The sequence below is a fragment of the Bidens hawaiensis genome, unplaced genomic scaffold (assembly GCF_021521415.1).
Source record: "Bidens hawaiensis isolate Kalapana, Puna unplaced genomic scaffold, B.hawaiensis_p1.1 tig00003244_1, whole genome shotgun sequence".
Lineage (NCBI taxonomy): Eukaryota > Viridiplantae > Streptophyta > Magnoliopsida > Asterales > Asteraceae > Bidens > Bidens hawaiensis.
The window spans coordinates 2,120,193-2,135,261 of record NW_027491178.1 but is presented as its reverse complement, the minus strand read 5'-3'; the positions used below and the strand labels follow the sequence as shown (position 1 = coordinate 2,135,261).

At 34.5% G+C, this 15,069-nt stretch overlaps 1 protein-coding gene across 1 annotated transcript; it reads right to left on the bottom strand.

Annotated features, from left to right (window-relative positions):
* Positions 1-7,977: 7,977 nt before the first annotated feature.
* On the bottom strand, positions 7,978-9,955 carry LOC143622838 (uncharacterized). The gene is made up of 2 exons (XM_077093879.1): positions 9,729-9,955; positions 7,978-8,514 (listed from the first exon to the last, which is right to left on the bottom strand). The coding sequence occupies exons 1-2, from the start codon at positions 9,926-9,928 to the stop codon at positions 8,094-8,096; spliced, it is 621 nt and encodes a 206-aa protein (XP_076949994.1). The 5' UTR covers positions 9,929-9,955; the 3' UTR covers positions 7,978-8,093.
* Positions 9,956-15,069: the final 5,114 nt, after the last annotated feature.

Below are 15,069 nucleotides of genomic sequence, written 5' to 3'. Positions count from 1 at the left end.
ATCAAACTAGTCAAATATTAATAAAAAACGTGATCGTAGCCTCAAGTTAATACAAGGACGAGCTTAAATCCTCACAATGAATATTGGTATCAAAGATACAAATTCGAAAAAGTACCGGCTCATACCAAACCGTACCGATTCTGAAATCTCAAAATATTGGTAACGGGTTTGTATCAACGGTACTTGATTCAATATTGATATCTGGTACCATTTACTTATCCCTAATTCAAATTTAAAACAAAACCAGATTTATGTTGTTTTCAATCACAACTATTAGACTAAAATAATTAATTTTTATAAACTGTTTAATTAGTTTGTGCATTCTTTGATGTTATTAATGTAAAAGGTTAGACAAATATAGTATTACATTGTAAACATCTTTTGTTTCTCTTTTTGTGGATGATTGTTTAATAAATCATTCCGCAACTCAATATAAACTAGGATTTACTGGGCATGATATATGCTGGAAACATTAGGGACCCTTTTTCTAGAATGTTTGAATGTTTGTTTTTTAAATAATTATATATAGCATTATGATCATCTTGTTATTTAAAAGTATATAAACGGGAATACAATGATACTTCGTACAAGAGAATCGTAACTCTTGATTTCAAAAATCATGTTGTGGGCATATTGAAAATTCATTCAATTCAGTCTTCCTTTAAATTCACCGTATGCAATCACGCGACGTCTGCAATCAGTTCGCTATTCTAAATCGTCGTCAAAATCAGACATCGACTTCAAAATTGACAACCAAAATAAACAACAAATCGAAATTCAAAATCAAACGTATTGATTTGTGAAATCATAAATCAATTCGTTTCCTCACTCATACGCACCATAACCATCTCCAATACAATTAATTTTATAAAACCAATTTATGTATATAAATCCAAATAGAGCGTAACTGATTTGCTAAAATGTAATATTGACCTGCCGCAAATACGCTTTAGTTGAGTAAAGAGTTAATCAAAGTAGGTTAGAAGCGCATTTTTAATGATCAAATTGGCAGAAGTGTTATTTTTTGCATAAGCGCAATCTGGTTCGAATTGACAGAAGCGTATAGAAAATTCATGATTTTATTACGTTAATTACATACATACCACCACATTGTTTTCTAACCGAAATCATTGCTTTATTTCGCCGCGTTCGTTTTTGTATGAAAACCTATTATTGTACTTTATCATAAGGCCAAGTGTAGTGGGGGCGAGGGTTGGGGCGAAAAGGGGCGAGAAGGAGGAACACCCCCCCCCCCCCCCCCGACGATTTGGGGCGGGGGCTTATTGTCGCCGTGGAAGAAGAAAAAGATATTATTATTTTATTAATATGTGTGTGTTATATATATACACATATATATTATTATTCTTATTATTATTATATTATTATTATTGTAGCATCTATATCATTACACCTGAAAAACAAATTTTTACCCCTTGTTGACTGGACGCCACATGGCGCAAAACGTCTCAATTTATAGCCCATCCAGTACGCATAGCCTAACTCTCAAAAATTTCACATTAAAAACAAATAAGGTGAATAGAAAATCTATAAACATTAAATGAAAATAATCGAATTAAATGAGATATCAATGTTTTGTTTATAATAATTTCGTTTTAATGACTCACTTTATCACTTATATATTTATGTTTACCATTTGGCAAGATGTCACGTTATGTAGTTCATATTTAAATCTTACGTTGGCAATTTCACAATAACCTGTCCTGTATGACTCACTAACATATGTATTATAATATATAGCTATGTGTGTAGTTTTTTTAATGTAAATCATTACCGTTAGACTAAGTTATAATTTAAGGCATTCAACATCTAAAAATGACTCTGAATAGCCTAATTAGGATAATATGAATCCATATTGTTAGTTAATATATAACATTTACTATCAGACACAAGATAATATAACCTATACATTGTTACTTAAATACTTATACAATATTATCCATAAAACGTTAATTTCATATTATCAATATTAACAAGATAATCCATATGATGTAGACTTCACCTCAACAGTAATGGAATAGGTATCTCGCATATATACATTATTTTCATGATTTGTTAAATCATTTTTTAAGTACAAAACAATGTTCACGAATTATGAAACTCGAATCACAAATTGTGATTATTTTCAACGCATTCACTTATTTTTCATTCACTTATTTTTGTGCCATGTATATTCGTATATTACCGAGAACAATCTCTCTATCTTTTGGGATTGAAGATATATGTGCATATGTCTTACCCTTCCAAACCCTATTCTTGACCATAACTTGTTATGTTTATGAATATGACATTACTTGAATGCGTTTGTTTGTTTGAAGATAATGGATTCTTAATTTTTTTATAGAGAAATCTGCAATTTGCCTCCCTGGTTTATATCGTCGCTGGATGGATTATCCACTGAAAAAGATTTTGCGAAGTTTGCGCCACTATGTTTCTCCAGCGGGTTCTTCTGACTCCTGCCGTCAGTTGACCATCCGTTGACTGTTGGTATTTTAATAATAATACCAACATATAAAGGGTATTTTAGTAATCTTCTTCTAATAAATTATAAATATAAATATAATAATAATAGTAATAATATAATATAATAATAATAATAATAGAACAGCAGCAACATCATAACATCACCAGCATCATCTCATCTTCATATTAGAACAACAACATCTTCTCATCTTCATCATCATCAACCTCAAATCCTCAAATCCACCACCAAGTAATCCCTCTTAATCTCATCATCTTCATCATAAGTTTCATAACAAGTAATCGAATCTCTCAAATCCTCAAACCCATAAATCATTCCGACCAAAACCCCTAATATCCGGCACCACGTCGCCGCCATGGATTCCGGCCATCTCGTTTTTCCAGTCATCAGCGCCACGACAGCCACCGCCACCTGTCTTTGGAATGAACGCCGGAGGCAGGGTCGTTTGGTCAGTCTTTCGGCTCGGGTGAGAAGTTTATAAAAAATGGTTCGTTTGGTTGTTTCGGGTGAAAAGTTTATTAAAAAATGGTTCGTTGGGTTGTTTTTGGGGTCGGTTCGAGTGAAAAGTTTACAAAAAAATGGTTCGTTTGGTTGTTGTCATTACGTAAAAACCGGTGGAACCGGTTTTTTTTGAAATTCATACAAACTAGCCGTTACAAACCGGTTCCAATGGCTATATAGCCGTTTTTGACCGTTGGAACCGGTTTTTTTTACTATATCAAGCTTGAAAACATACTATAAATAGCAATGTCTTGTATGTTGTTAGTTAAACCACTTCCCAAACTATATAACACACTCTCAATCACAATTAAGGTTAAACTGACAAGAAATGACAACTAATGACGACGTTGTTATGGTGATCGAAACAACACGATGCCCAGATATTTGGGTTCATTACGACTTGTGTGTCATGACCGACGCACAAGAGATGACTCGTTGCAAATATTGCTCGAAGTTTCTTAAAGCAGGGTCCAACTCGACATTACGAAAACATACGAATAAGTATTGTCGTAAGAAAAGAAGTTTGGATGCTAAAAAGGCGGAAGTGGGAGAGTCGTCCGGCTCTACAACCCAAGCATCTACCGCCGGTGACAAGGCTTATTCGTTGTAGAACGCCGGATTAAAACGACATACGTTGTTTTTAATTTTAAGTTGTTATGTTTAATATCGTTTATGTTTTAATAATGTTTGTAATAGTTATTGTTTAAATAAATAAAATATTCGTCGTTATTAAAAAAGTAACAAAAAATTAATCATAACTAATAAGAAATAAACAACACAAAGTAGTTATTATTAAACAAATCAAAACTACATATTAGTTGAACTTGTTACAAATAGTTTTACTAAAACAAATAAAAATTACAACTCCTTTTCGTCTTCACTCTCGTCTTCATTCTCGTCTCCACCCTCGTCTTCATTATCGGAAGAAAGCCCGTCCTCTGCCTCCTCATCATGAATAGGACGCTCTATTAGTATTTCGTCTTCAAAGTTCGCCTTGTGTTGTACACGATCAACCGCATCCAAATGGTCCTTTAGGCAAATGCAAACCTCTAGAGACTCGGGAGATAATTTTATTAATCGCATTGATAATACCCTCCCACTAAGGGAAAAAACCGATTCGGAAGCAACCGTTGAGGCTTGTACGGCAAGCAAATCACGAGCCATGGCGGATAGAATAGGAAATTCGTTTTGTTTTCCTTTCCACCAAGCCAACAAATCAATATTGCGAACCTCGTCGACCGTTGCACCCTCAACATAGTTTGCTCCACTATATCGACCAAGTTCGCTAGTTGGTGTGTTTCCTCTTTGCCTCTTAGATGCCGATTCACGAATCCCATTCATCAAGTTTATAAGTAGGTCCTTGCTCGGCCTACTAGTCATTGTTTTTTAATAAAAGACGATCTCGTGTTTGGACTATAAAGTTGAAAATAATGGTCATAAAGGTCTTGAAGGTTTTTGTTAACTTTTCACGCGCTTCCGTCGACAACTTCGGGTCGATCTCATGCATACCCATGTTGTTGAATATTTCTTCGATCGTTCTCTCAACCCCATGAACATTCCAATATGGGTTTAAAGACTCCCGATAACTTTGTTGTTGAGTTTTTGAACACGTCAAGATACCCCAACAAATAACCGACATTGACCCAAACACTTTCCAGAAGCATATCGGCCTCTCGTACGTCAACAAGATTGTTATGAAAACTTTGTAGAGTTTGGCGTTGGGCGAAAGCACACTTGAGAATATGACAAGTTGAGTTCCAATGGGTTGGAACATCCCAATTCGACCCCAAATACTTTTTTTTCAACCGACTTGCAATAATTCTTATATTCAAGATGTCTTCTTTTACCACTTTTGAAGACATCTTGTAACATAAGTCTAAAAAATTTTAAATCGTCACAAATGTTTTCATTGTCGAGACCTTTTTGAACAACCAAGTTGATGATATGTGCAACACATCGAACATGAAAAAAATCCCCGAAACAAGGTGGTGAATATTTAATGATAAATTTTTTAGCCGCCTTAGTGTTGTTTGATGCGTTGTCAAACGAAATCGAAAATATTTTATTTCTCAAATTGTAAGTCGTTATAACCTCATCAAGCAAGTCAAACAATTTTTCGGCGGTATGTGGGTACGGGAAGTTTTCAAAAGCGATGGTTCGTTTCATCAATTGCCATGTTACCGGATCAACCCAATGAGCGGTGACACATATGTATGATTCGGGCAACCCGTGTGGTGCCGACCAAACATCGGTAGTTAAACTAACCATCGCTTGTAAAGAATGAAAAAACTCGATTAAGTCTTTTTTAGCACACTCCCACAATTTGATACAATGACGTCTTAAGGTAGTACGACTTACATGTGTGTATCGCGGTTGTAGAGTTTCTCGAATCAACGACGTCAAATCCAGGTCATCAAAGTGGTTAAACGGCAAACCTCGTTGAATAACGAACTTTGCCATTCTATCTTGAACTTGAGTCGTGTTGTAACGAAATAGTGTACCATCTTTACCCAAGTCAACTTTATCGGTCGCGCCAATCCCTTTCAACGCCTTGCAATATGGCTTCTCGATATGCTTTCTCAAAGTCGAGTTGGAATCGTGCTTTAATTGTGTTCCACATAGTTTGCAACGAGCCTTTTGATAACCTTCGGCATTCACAACCAAATCCCAATTCTTCCATATGTCTTGGTTGCGGTTATGAGTGACGACCGCAAGAACATTTGGGTCCTCCATAGGAGGAACGGGTTCAATAAAAACACTGTTCTTAGCCTTCTTGTTAGTTTTTTTGATGGATGTCATAGTAATATTTAGTTGGATGGTCGGGTTTGCTAAAGGAGAAGTATTTTAGTTTGTTTTTGAGTTTGGTGGTGAAACAAGTAATGGAAAACAACTTATATATAGGTTTTGGGCATCAAGAACCGGTTCCAACGGCTATATTACCGTTGGAACCGGTTACAACGATAATATTTTCCCCAAAAACCGGTTCCAACGGTAATATAGCCGTTGAAACCGGTTACAACGGCTATATATCTCTCAAAAACCGGTTCCAACGGCTATATTACCATTGAAACCGGTTCCAACGGCTACTTTGACCACCAGTTGACCATTTCATAAAAAAACCCGCCGGAATCGGTTTTTTCGGGTAGGACCCGGACCGGGTACAATTTGGAACCGGGTAGGAACCGATTAACATATACAACTAGTGGAACCGGGTAGGAATATCGGGTACAAAAATACCCAAACCGGGTATGAGGTGCATCGGGTAGGAACTGGAACCGGTTCCGGGTCGGTTCCACCGGTTCGATTCCGGAACTGGTTTTTTTGTGCACGTCTAGACAGGATGGAGATGATTAAGTTGCCACTCGGTATTGATTATACCACCTAGACATGGCCATTGCCAAAAAGTTTTATCTCAAAACTGGTACTGCAATACCGACCATCCCAAACCTCAACGATCATATGAGTGTTAACTATTTAAAAAAGATAACTAATTTAAAATCAATCTATATAGTACATCTCCAAATTAAAAAACAATAAAAGAAATCATCCAAATTTTAGATCTCTCATAAAATATCAATCCACAATCTATACAAATGATCTATTTTAAAATTCGACCAAATTCATCAAGTTCCAACGATTAAGCATATACAATGAATACTTGTAACTTTCTAACTTTCACTAGTCACTACCATTGTTAATAGATCGGTACATGAAATTCAAGATACGGCATAGATCAAAAGTTTGTGTACCTAGAGATTTTCAAAATACACATGATTCTAGATTACTAGTTGCATTTTATTTTTATGTATTGATTTTGTCTTAAATTTTATATTTAATTAATTTTATATATACTTGTATATTAGTTTTGTAGTTTTTAAATTACATTTTTATTTTATTATGTTAACTATTTTAAAAATGGCTTTGAGGTGGGTCATTGGGTGAGATGAAAAGTATTTGTTTTTATGATTTTGACAATACAGTGTTGCGATCTAAAAATTTGATGTGACGCTGATGTGAATGAGAGAGCGTCATAAATAAGTGAGTAGAAAGTTAGTAGCATTCATCGTAAACATTCTATGCACACCAACACATTCTACGTTGTGACGTTATTTAGAATATTTATACATTTCAGACCAATTTTAATGTAGTTATTGCTAAATGCGCTTCCTTGGTATGTGTAAACTCAGCATAAAATTATTAGAACAATTCAGAAAAAACTTCTAACTTGATAAAAAAAACATTTTATTTTAAGTATAAACGTTTTTAATAAAAAAAACATAAAAAAAAATGATAATCTAAGCTATCTATTATTAAGAGAGACAAAATTAATATTTTATAATAGTAATTTAAATTTTAATAATGATAATTGTTTTACAAGTATATAAGACCATCCGTAGTGGAGAGTTTTGGGGCAATTTTATGGCTCATAAGTTTGGGAAACACCGCCCCCCTCCAAGTTATGGGGTTTTTTTTTTGCAAGTTATACACAAAACGCGATAATGGCATCAAAATCGAAAAAAACCGTTACTTTTTTACCTTTAAGAATTTAAAAAAAACAAATAAACAAAGTTATAGAGAGTTGTTTTTTGTAAAAAGCCATAAACGCCACATGACACATAACACTCAGGGATCAGACTTTATGACTACTCGGTCTAACAATAAGAAAAACACAAACAAGGATGCATTAAATTTCAGAGTGTATTAAGTGGGATACATTTGACATTCTTGCTGCCCATTTTCTCTTTGAAAAAAAGTCAAAACACAGCTCAACTGGCAAGCTATGTTTTTATGTTTTGCTAATCAATATAAGGTTAGACATGTACGGTGTACCTATAAAAAAAGTTTTAAATAGAAGAAAGGATACATTAACTTACAAACAAGTAACAACATTTAACAACCTTATGCTCAAAAACATGCATAACATAAACCTATGGGAAAGTGAAGATGTAATCCATGCCATAGCTATATGAGATGGCTTATTACAACAAAAAGCAAACTAACATAAAAACCTAAAAAAAAACAAGATTTTCATAAACATCTAGACGAAAGCCGCAACTCAAAACCATCACTAAACAAATCCAAACAACTTTTTTTATGAATTAACAGCGAGTTCCTCATGTCGATTTGCTTCAACATCTTCACTTCCATCCTCATTTTGCTCAGCTTTTGGAGACCAGCCGTACGCCTGCCGTCTTGCATCCCTACGCGCAATCCTTTGTTCAACTCTCATTTCTTTAAACTCATTTGCAAGCATCTCTTCTTCCTCTTGTGGAAAAAACATAACTTCCATGTTTCCAAGTTCTTCATACATTTTCTCAATTTTTGATTTCCATAAAATTCCCATTTCAGTGTCCATTTTCTTGTACGGTGTTTTTAATAAGTACTCGTCAATCCCGCCTGCTTTGTCTATACAACGAAGAGCATGTGTTGTTACTTTTACACGAATGTGGCGGTCCAAAATGTAACTGAAAAGACGTTTTTCTTGTACATTTGGCTTCCAGTTCCTTCGAGTCCTGTTAAATTACAATATTGCCCATGTAATGTTTGTTTGTATCATGGTTCATATTTTATGCAAAAAGAAAAGGGCTATATGTCATAATATCATATTTACCTGATCCATATAAAAATTTAAATTTTTTTTTTGGGGGGGGGGGGGGTCACAATTTGGTCATTGGTAACCTCTTACACCAGTTTCCTTGCTGACTTGGCAGCCATCTGTATTTTTAAAGAAACATTGCTAATGCAGCAGATATATTAGCCTCTTTAATTTAATCAAATTCTTGTTCAACTGAACACAGGGACTGCCATGTCAGCAGTGTTTTTTAAATTTCATTGACAGATCAGCAATATTATTAAATATACTTGTGGACTGCCAAGTCGTTAAAAGAACACGGATTAACAAAGTAACCAAACAACTAAATTGGCATAATTTTACAAACTTGAATGGCTAAATGATATCATATGAAATTAATCCATCTTTTGTCGATGGTTATTATCCAATAAACAAGAATATACTTACTGTTGTAAGGGTGAAACATTACGAACAAAGCATCTTGTATGTTGATTAATCTAACCACTAATCAAAATGTTTGAAAGTCCACAATACATTTGGTAGGTAATTAGGTATTAAGCATAGAATGATGAAGATACAGTGATTAAATAACTGTCTAAATAACTTAATCCTGCCTGAAGAACATATTAAAGCCAGATTCACGTAGTTTCTGCAGTCAGTAAAACTTTAATGTCACTTAATTTTCAAAGTAGCAATCTTCATTTACAATATAAAAAGAAGATTAACATAAAATCTAAGATAATTCTACAGATTTTTGTTCGATCAAATTCAATTTTGTTAAATCATATCCATCTCTTTTCTCAATACTCGGAAAAATATTTATTTTTTATTTACTTTTTTTAGGCTAAATACACGAAACTCGATTAACCTAACCCATAAACCCGAACCGAATAATCTGGGAGAGATTAGAGTGGGGATTCGGTTCTAGATTCAATATTCTCAAACACGAGGAACATGGCCCAAGAAACCCGAAGGTAACAACCCGAATAACACCCCTAGCATGATGATGATGATGATCATCATCATCTATAAATAAGATTAAAACAAATTAAAGTGAAATGATCAATTAACATGTAAAAATCTTCAATTTAATCATTCAATAAAAGAATAATAATAAATATATTATAAAAGCCTAATTTGATTTTACAAACTTACTTGTTTCCACCTTTCTCACTGACTTGATTACCGAACTGAATATGGCGTCCGGCGTAAATCCCACGGTGAGCTCTGCTCATCACCACCTTACTCTCCGGCAAACACTTGTTCACCGTTTCTTTTACTCCGGCACTCAAATTCTTCTCTCCGCCGATCTTCTTCATTATCTTCTTCGCCAGTTCCTTCGATCTGAACGCCATTCTCACTTCAATTTCTTTGAATTGAAATTAAATTGGGGGTTTAGGGTTTTGCTTATTTCATTTCACTTGTTAAATAATAAATACGGACTACGGAGTATTACATAATTGGTCCCTAGTTTAGTTATGTAGTGTTATATCATTCGGAAATTGGATTTTATTAATCTTATATTTTAGAGACTCACAAAATAGTTGTTACCAGTCTCATTTTTCACACGTTTTGTTTTCATTGAACCCGTTAAAAATAACTTAAATAAAACAAAAGAGGGAAGGATGGAACCGGTGACAGCTATTGTTTAAGGTGAGATTATTATCGACCAACCTAAAAATGTGAGATTAATAAAATCCAATTTGCCTATATCATATTGTGCTCTTTACCACCTTAGTTTTTTAAAGTATATTATAGATCGGCGTTAAATACATGAAGCATCCTTTACATTTAGAATTTGTCATGAATTTAGTTCTTTATGCTAACTGGTTTTAGGTTTTCAATTGTTTTTATAAGAAATGAGTAATATACCCTGTATTTAAAAAGGTTAAGAAAACAAGTGAAGCCACTCCCAAAGTTAGGGAACTACTGATCTCCATCAACACCACCACGACAAGAATGTAGGTACAATTTCACTCATATATTGAAGCATCTTCTTTGTTTTAATTCATCATGTGACTTGAGCAAACTTTTTGTTTGTTAATTGAAGCGAGTAAACATGAACATATGCTTCATTTGTTCATTAATGTCTATGAACGTTCATTGATGTTCATCTATGTTTGTAGGTTTATGTATTCATTTGAATATTAGGGTCATAACAACTTAGTCTAGGTTTATTAAATTAAAGTATCACCCTTTATAATTTAGTCTAGTTTTATTGACTTTTTAGGCCAACAAGTTTATATTTACGTTTACTTTTAATTGGTGTTTGCTCAGTTACGCCCGTTTATATTCATTCATCTATGCTCAGTTGCATCTCTTAGTTTGCGCCTGCGAACCGTTTGTTTATATAGTTAACTAACGAACATAGGCATATTCATTTTCTTAACGAACAGAGACAAACAAAAAAGCCATGCTCGTTTAATGTTCGTATTCGAGCAATCGAGCGTCTGTTCGATTGCAATAAAACGAATGAAAAAAGAACATGCTCGTTTACGTAAGGAGACTGGAGAGTCAATGTTTTTCTATTTCATTTGAGTGGCTCATGCTTTTGATGACTCAAAACTTTTGATAGTTCGGATGAACGAGGGCATGGAGAAAAATAAGGGTGTCTTAAAATGTATCAACTAAATTCCCAAGTAATTTGCGTGTGTATTCTAATCCAATTGGCTGTGAAGTAAGTGGGCTTCTGGTTGCTGTTGTTGCCTTGTTGGGCTGACAAATGGACTGCTGAATCTAGTGGAAGTGGGCTTCTGGTTCTCGGCATTTCTAAGCCATCTATTATTTCACCTATTAAAAACAACAATAAATATACGTATACATAATTCATAAAAAAATCCGTCAAGTGTAAAATAATATTTTTTAAAAACTTTACGATATTTAGTATTAGAAATCTAATGATGAACCCGACTGTTAATGTTATAAACGAATCTCTTTTGATTATTGTCGTCGTCGTCTTCTTTTCCCTAAACATTTGGATTTTTTTTTTATATTTTCTATTATTATATGTATCAAAATACTTTACGGTGCTATCCGGTTTTTAGTATATGGCCAGCCGATATGACCGGTGAATCGGTAAGTCGATAGTGGATGGAACCCCTATGAGGGCGTATTGCGCCACACCATATGGACTTTTTGGCTAAAAGGAGTGTAGTAGATGAAGCCCCTTCAAAGTTCAAACAATTACCTCGTTATTATTTTATACTTTTTTATATAAAAAAACAAATAAATAGCCCACCAATCATCTTCCACATCTTCCCCCTTCCGGCGCTTTGTGGAAATACAAAACGCCCAAAGCGCCCTAGAGGGCGAAGCTCTAGGTGCTTTGGGGACGCCATGGAGATGAGAAGCGCCCACTGCACATAGTCTAATACTTGTCGTGACCTAAAACGGTGAAAATTAAAGTCATGTGCATTTCATAATGAGGGTGCAGCCTTTCAAAAACAGAATAATGAAGGTGCTAGTAGCCAGAAGTAAAAGTTGTGGTTCTTAAATATTTGTACGAAACTTTCAAAAAAAACAAAATTTATTACTTTTACGTCACTTCAAAAACTGCTTTATGGGTTATTTGGATCACTCAACTAAAAAGAAGTAAAATTTGTACATGTGATAATGATGTTTAACCATTTTCGTTAAACAACTAGATTGAAAAGAAATGCGGAGGTTCGGACATTAAATAAGTATTCAGATACGACGCCACTAAAACCCGTGGAAACTATCACACGCATGGGAGGAGTAGAGACACACCCAAACTCAGAGCCGGCCATGAGGGGTGGCAGGGTAGTCGACGGCTACAGGTCCGACACCCCGCTAGGTCTGAATTTTTTTTTTTTTAAAAAATTTTTATGTATTTTTATTAAAAAAATATGTATAATCAATATTTCAACACAATTACATAACCACTAGCTTTGTCTAATTGGAAAAATGTTTGACATTAAACCAAACCACTAGCTTTGTCTAATTGGAAAAATGTTGACATTAAACCAAGAGGTTGTGGGTTCTAGTCTTACGAATAAACCTTCCAGCCTACAAATAAACATCTTCTTAATGTTAAATTATGCCCCAATTGTTCGGGTTCACTGACATCAATACGAGTCAGGGCAATACCAGACGTATTGGTGTAAATCCCAGTCCCGTTACATTGTGTGGGACAAATAATATGTATTGTAAACGACCGTTTACCTTCGTATAAACTATCATTTACACATTTTTAGGAAGGTTTTATTTTTCCTTTTTTAAGACCACCAAACTCTCATTTAGGGTTGTTCAAAAACCTCGAGGCTCGAAGCTCGGGCTCGTGGCTCTTTTTGATAAAAACTCGAATAAAACTAGCTAAAAAAACTTGATTTGAAACATCCTAAGGTGAGTTGGCTCAGTTTTGTAACCGAGCCAAAATCAACCTAGGCTCGATCATGGCTCGGCTCGTTGGCTTGATCTTAATCTCATTTAACTTCAAAATCGAGTTAGAGCCTTAGTTGAGTTGCCCCGTTTAATTTTGAGCCCGAGCTGGAAACCACCCTGGCTTGACTCGGGCTCGACTCGGGCTCGACTCGTGAACAGCACTGCTCTCATTTACACATATATAAAATGTTGTATGGAACCGTAACCCAATGGTTAATATCAATTAACCTGCTAAAGATTCCTTGATTGCTTTTGGCATAGGAGTGTGTGGCAAAACATTCTTCCAGTACACTTCAGGACTCAATGCATCACTCCCCACAAGTGCTACCTAATATTCAAACCCACAATATTCAAACATATATTTAGCTTTAAAATAACTTTTTTTTGTGTATATTATAGCATTTATTTATTTATTTTTTCTATGTTTTGGTACTTTCCTAAAGTTTGATTGTGTTTTTTATATTGTTTTGCATTTTTGAGGCACTTAAAATTAGATGAGGATAATGAAAGATAATTAATAAGATATATACACTTACAGAAAGAAGCACATAACAACCGTAGACAAGACCGAACCTCATTGGAGACAAATGTAACATAGGATTTAGATGTTGATGGTGTTTGAAGATTTGGTTTGATGACTAATTTATAAAGTGGGAGATGAAGTTGATCATGCATACTGTAACCAGTGGCGGACCCAGGATTTTTTGTCGACGGGGGTCCCAACTTTTTCGGTTTACAAAATTTTCAGGTCGGTCGTTATTCGGGTCGGGTCGAGACGAGTAACATAATAAAACACGGAAATATGGTGTCATTGGAAACGAGTAAGTAGAAAGAATCTAGATTAGAAACTAGATAGAACATACATTTTTAATTCATTTTTATTCATACTCGAAAAACATAAACATAAGCTATACATACATATATATATATATATATATATATATATATATATATATATATATATATATATATATATATATATATATGGTCTTACATACATAACCAAGACATGAAAAACTAACTCTTACACAAATAAATTATTAATTATAATATACATACATAAGATAATTAATAAAAGAATATGTAAAACCCATGTTGTTATTATATATGTTGGATGGTGATAATGACTATATGAGAGAAACTAAAAAAAACACAAATACCCCAACTAAATAACTAATATTGACTATGATATAAAAAAACAACAAAAACTGAGTATGGAGAGGCTTGAACCTGCAACCTCTCAAAGAAAAACAAGGGAATTTCCACTAGACCAGTTTAGCCTTAATAGTATGGGTTCCAAGTATTAATTTTTATGGGGTCCTTAAAAAATTTAGTATACCGTCTCTAAGTATTTTTTAAAAAACATTGGTGTCCCGGGACCCCGATGGGACCTATGTAGGTCCGCCCCTGACTATAACACTCACCAAACAGGTAAGTACCACAGCTTTTACTTTGGGCCACCACAACTTACATTGTTCATGCATGACATGTCCTAAGATCACGTGACATGTGACATAACAAGCCTTGGTTAGATTATTATAACCGGCTTCATATGCATCTAATTTGAACGATCATTAAAACACGTCTAATAAGACATTCACGCCCAACTGGCTTAATAGGCCTTGCCTATTTAAAATAAGTTAATGAGTAGTTAAAGCGTCCACAACATAGGTAAAAAGTAAAAACCCCTCGTCCGGATCTATGTGGTAACGGACAGACAAGAAGAGGATGACGCGAGGTTCGTCCATAGTTACGGACATAAAGTGAAGGAAGTGTTTGTCCGCGTTTTTGATATTGACTAGCTTCTTATTAGTCGGTTTGAGTATTGCGAGTAAGGCGGAAGAGAGTGCATCCGTTTATTAGAGACCAGTTGTCTTTTTATTATTGTGATTGTTCTAATTTGGTAAAGATAATTAGTAAATAGCACTGAAAAATTAAAAAGACGGGATCAGTTAAATTTCACCTCACATAAAATCATTATATACGTTAAGTGTGAGAGTGAAATCTCATCCTCAATCTCACTAAACATTAGGTATGACCTTAAGACCATGTATAGTCGGAAAAGGCCAAAACACCCACACCTCCTTGTTTATTG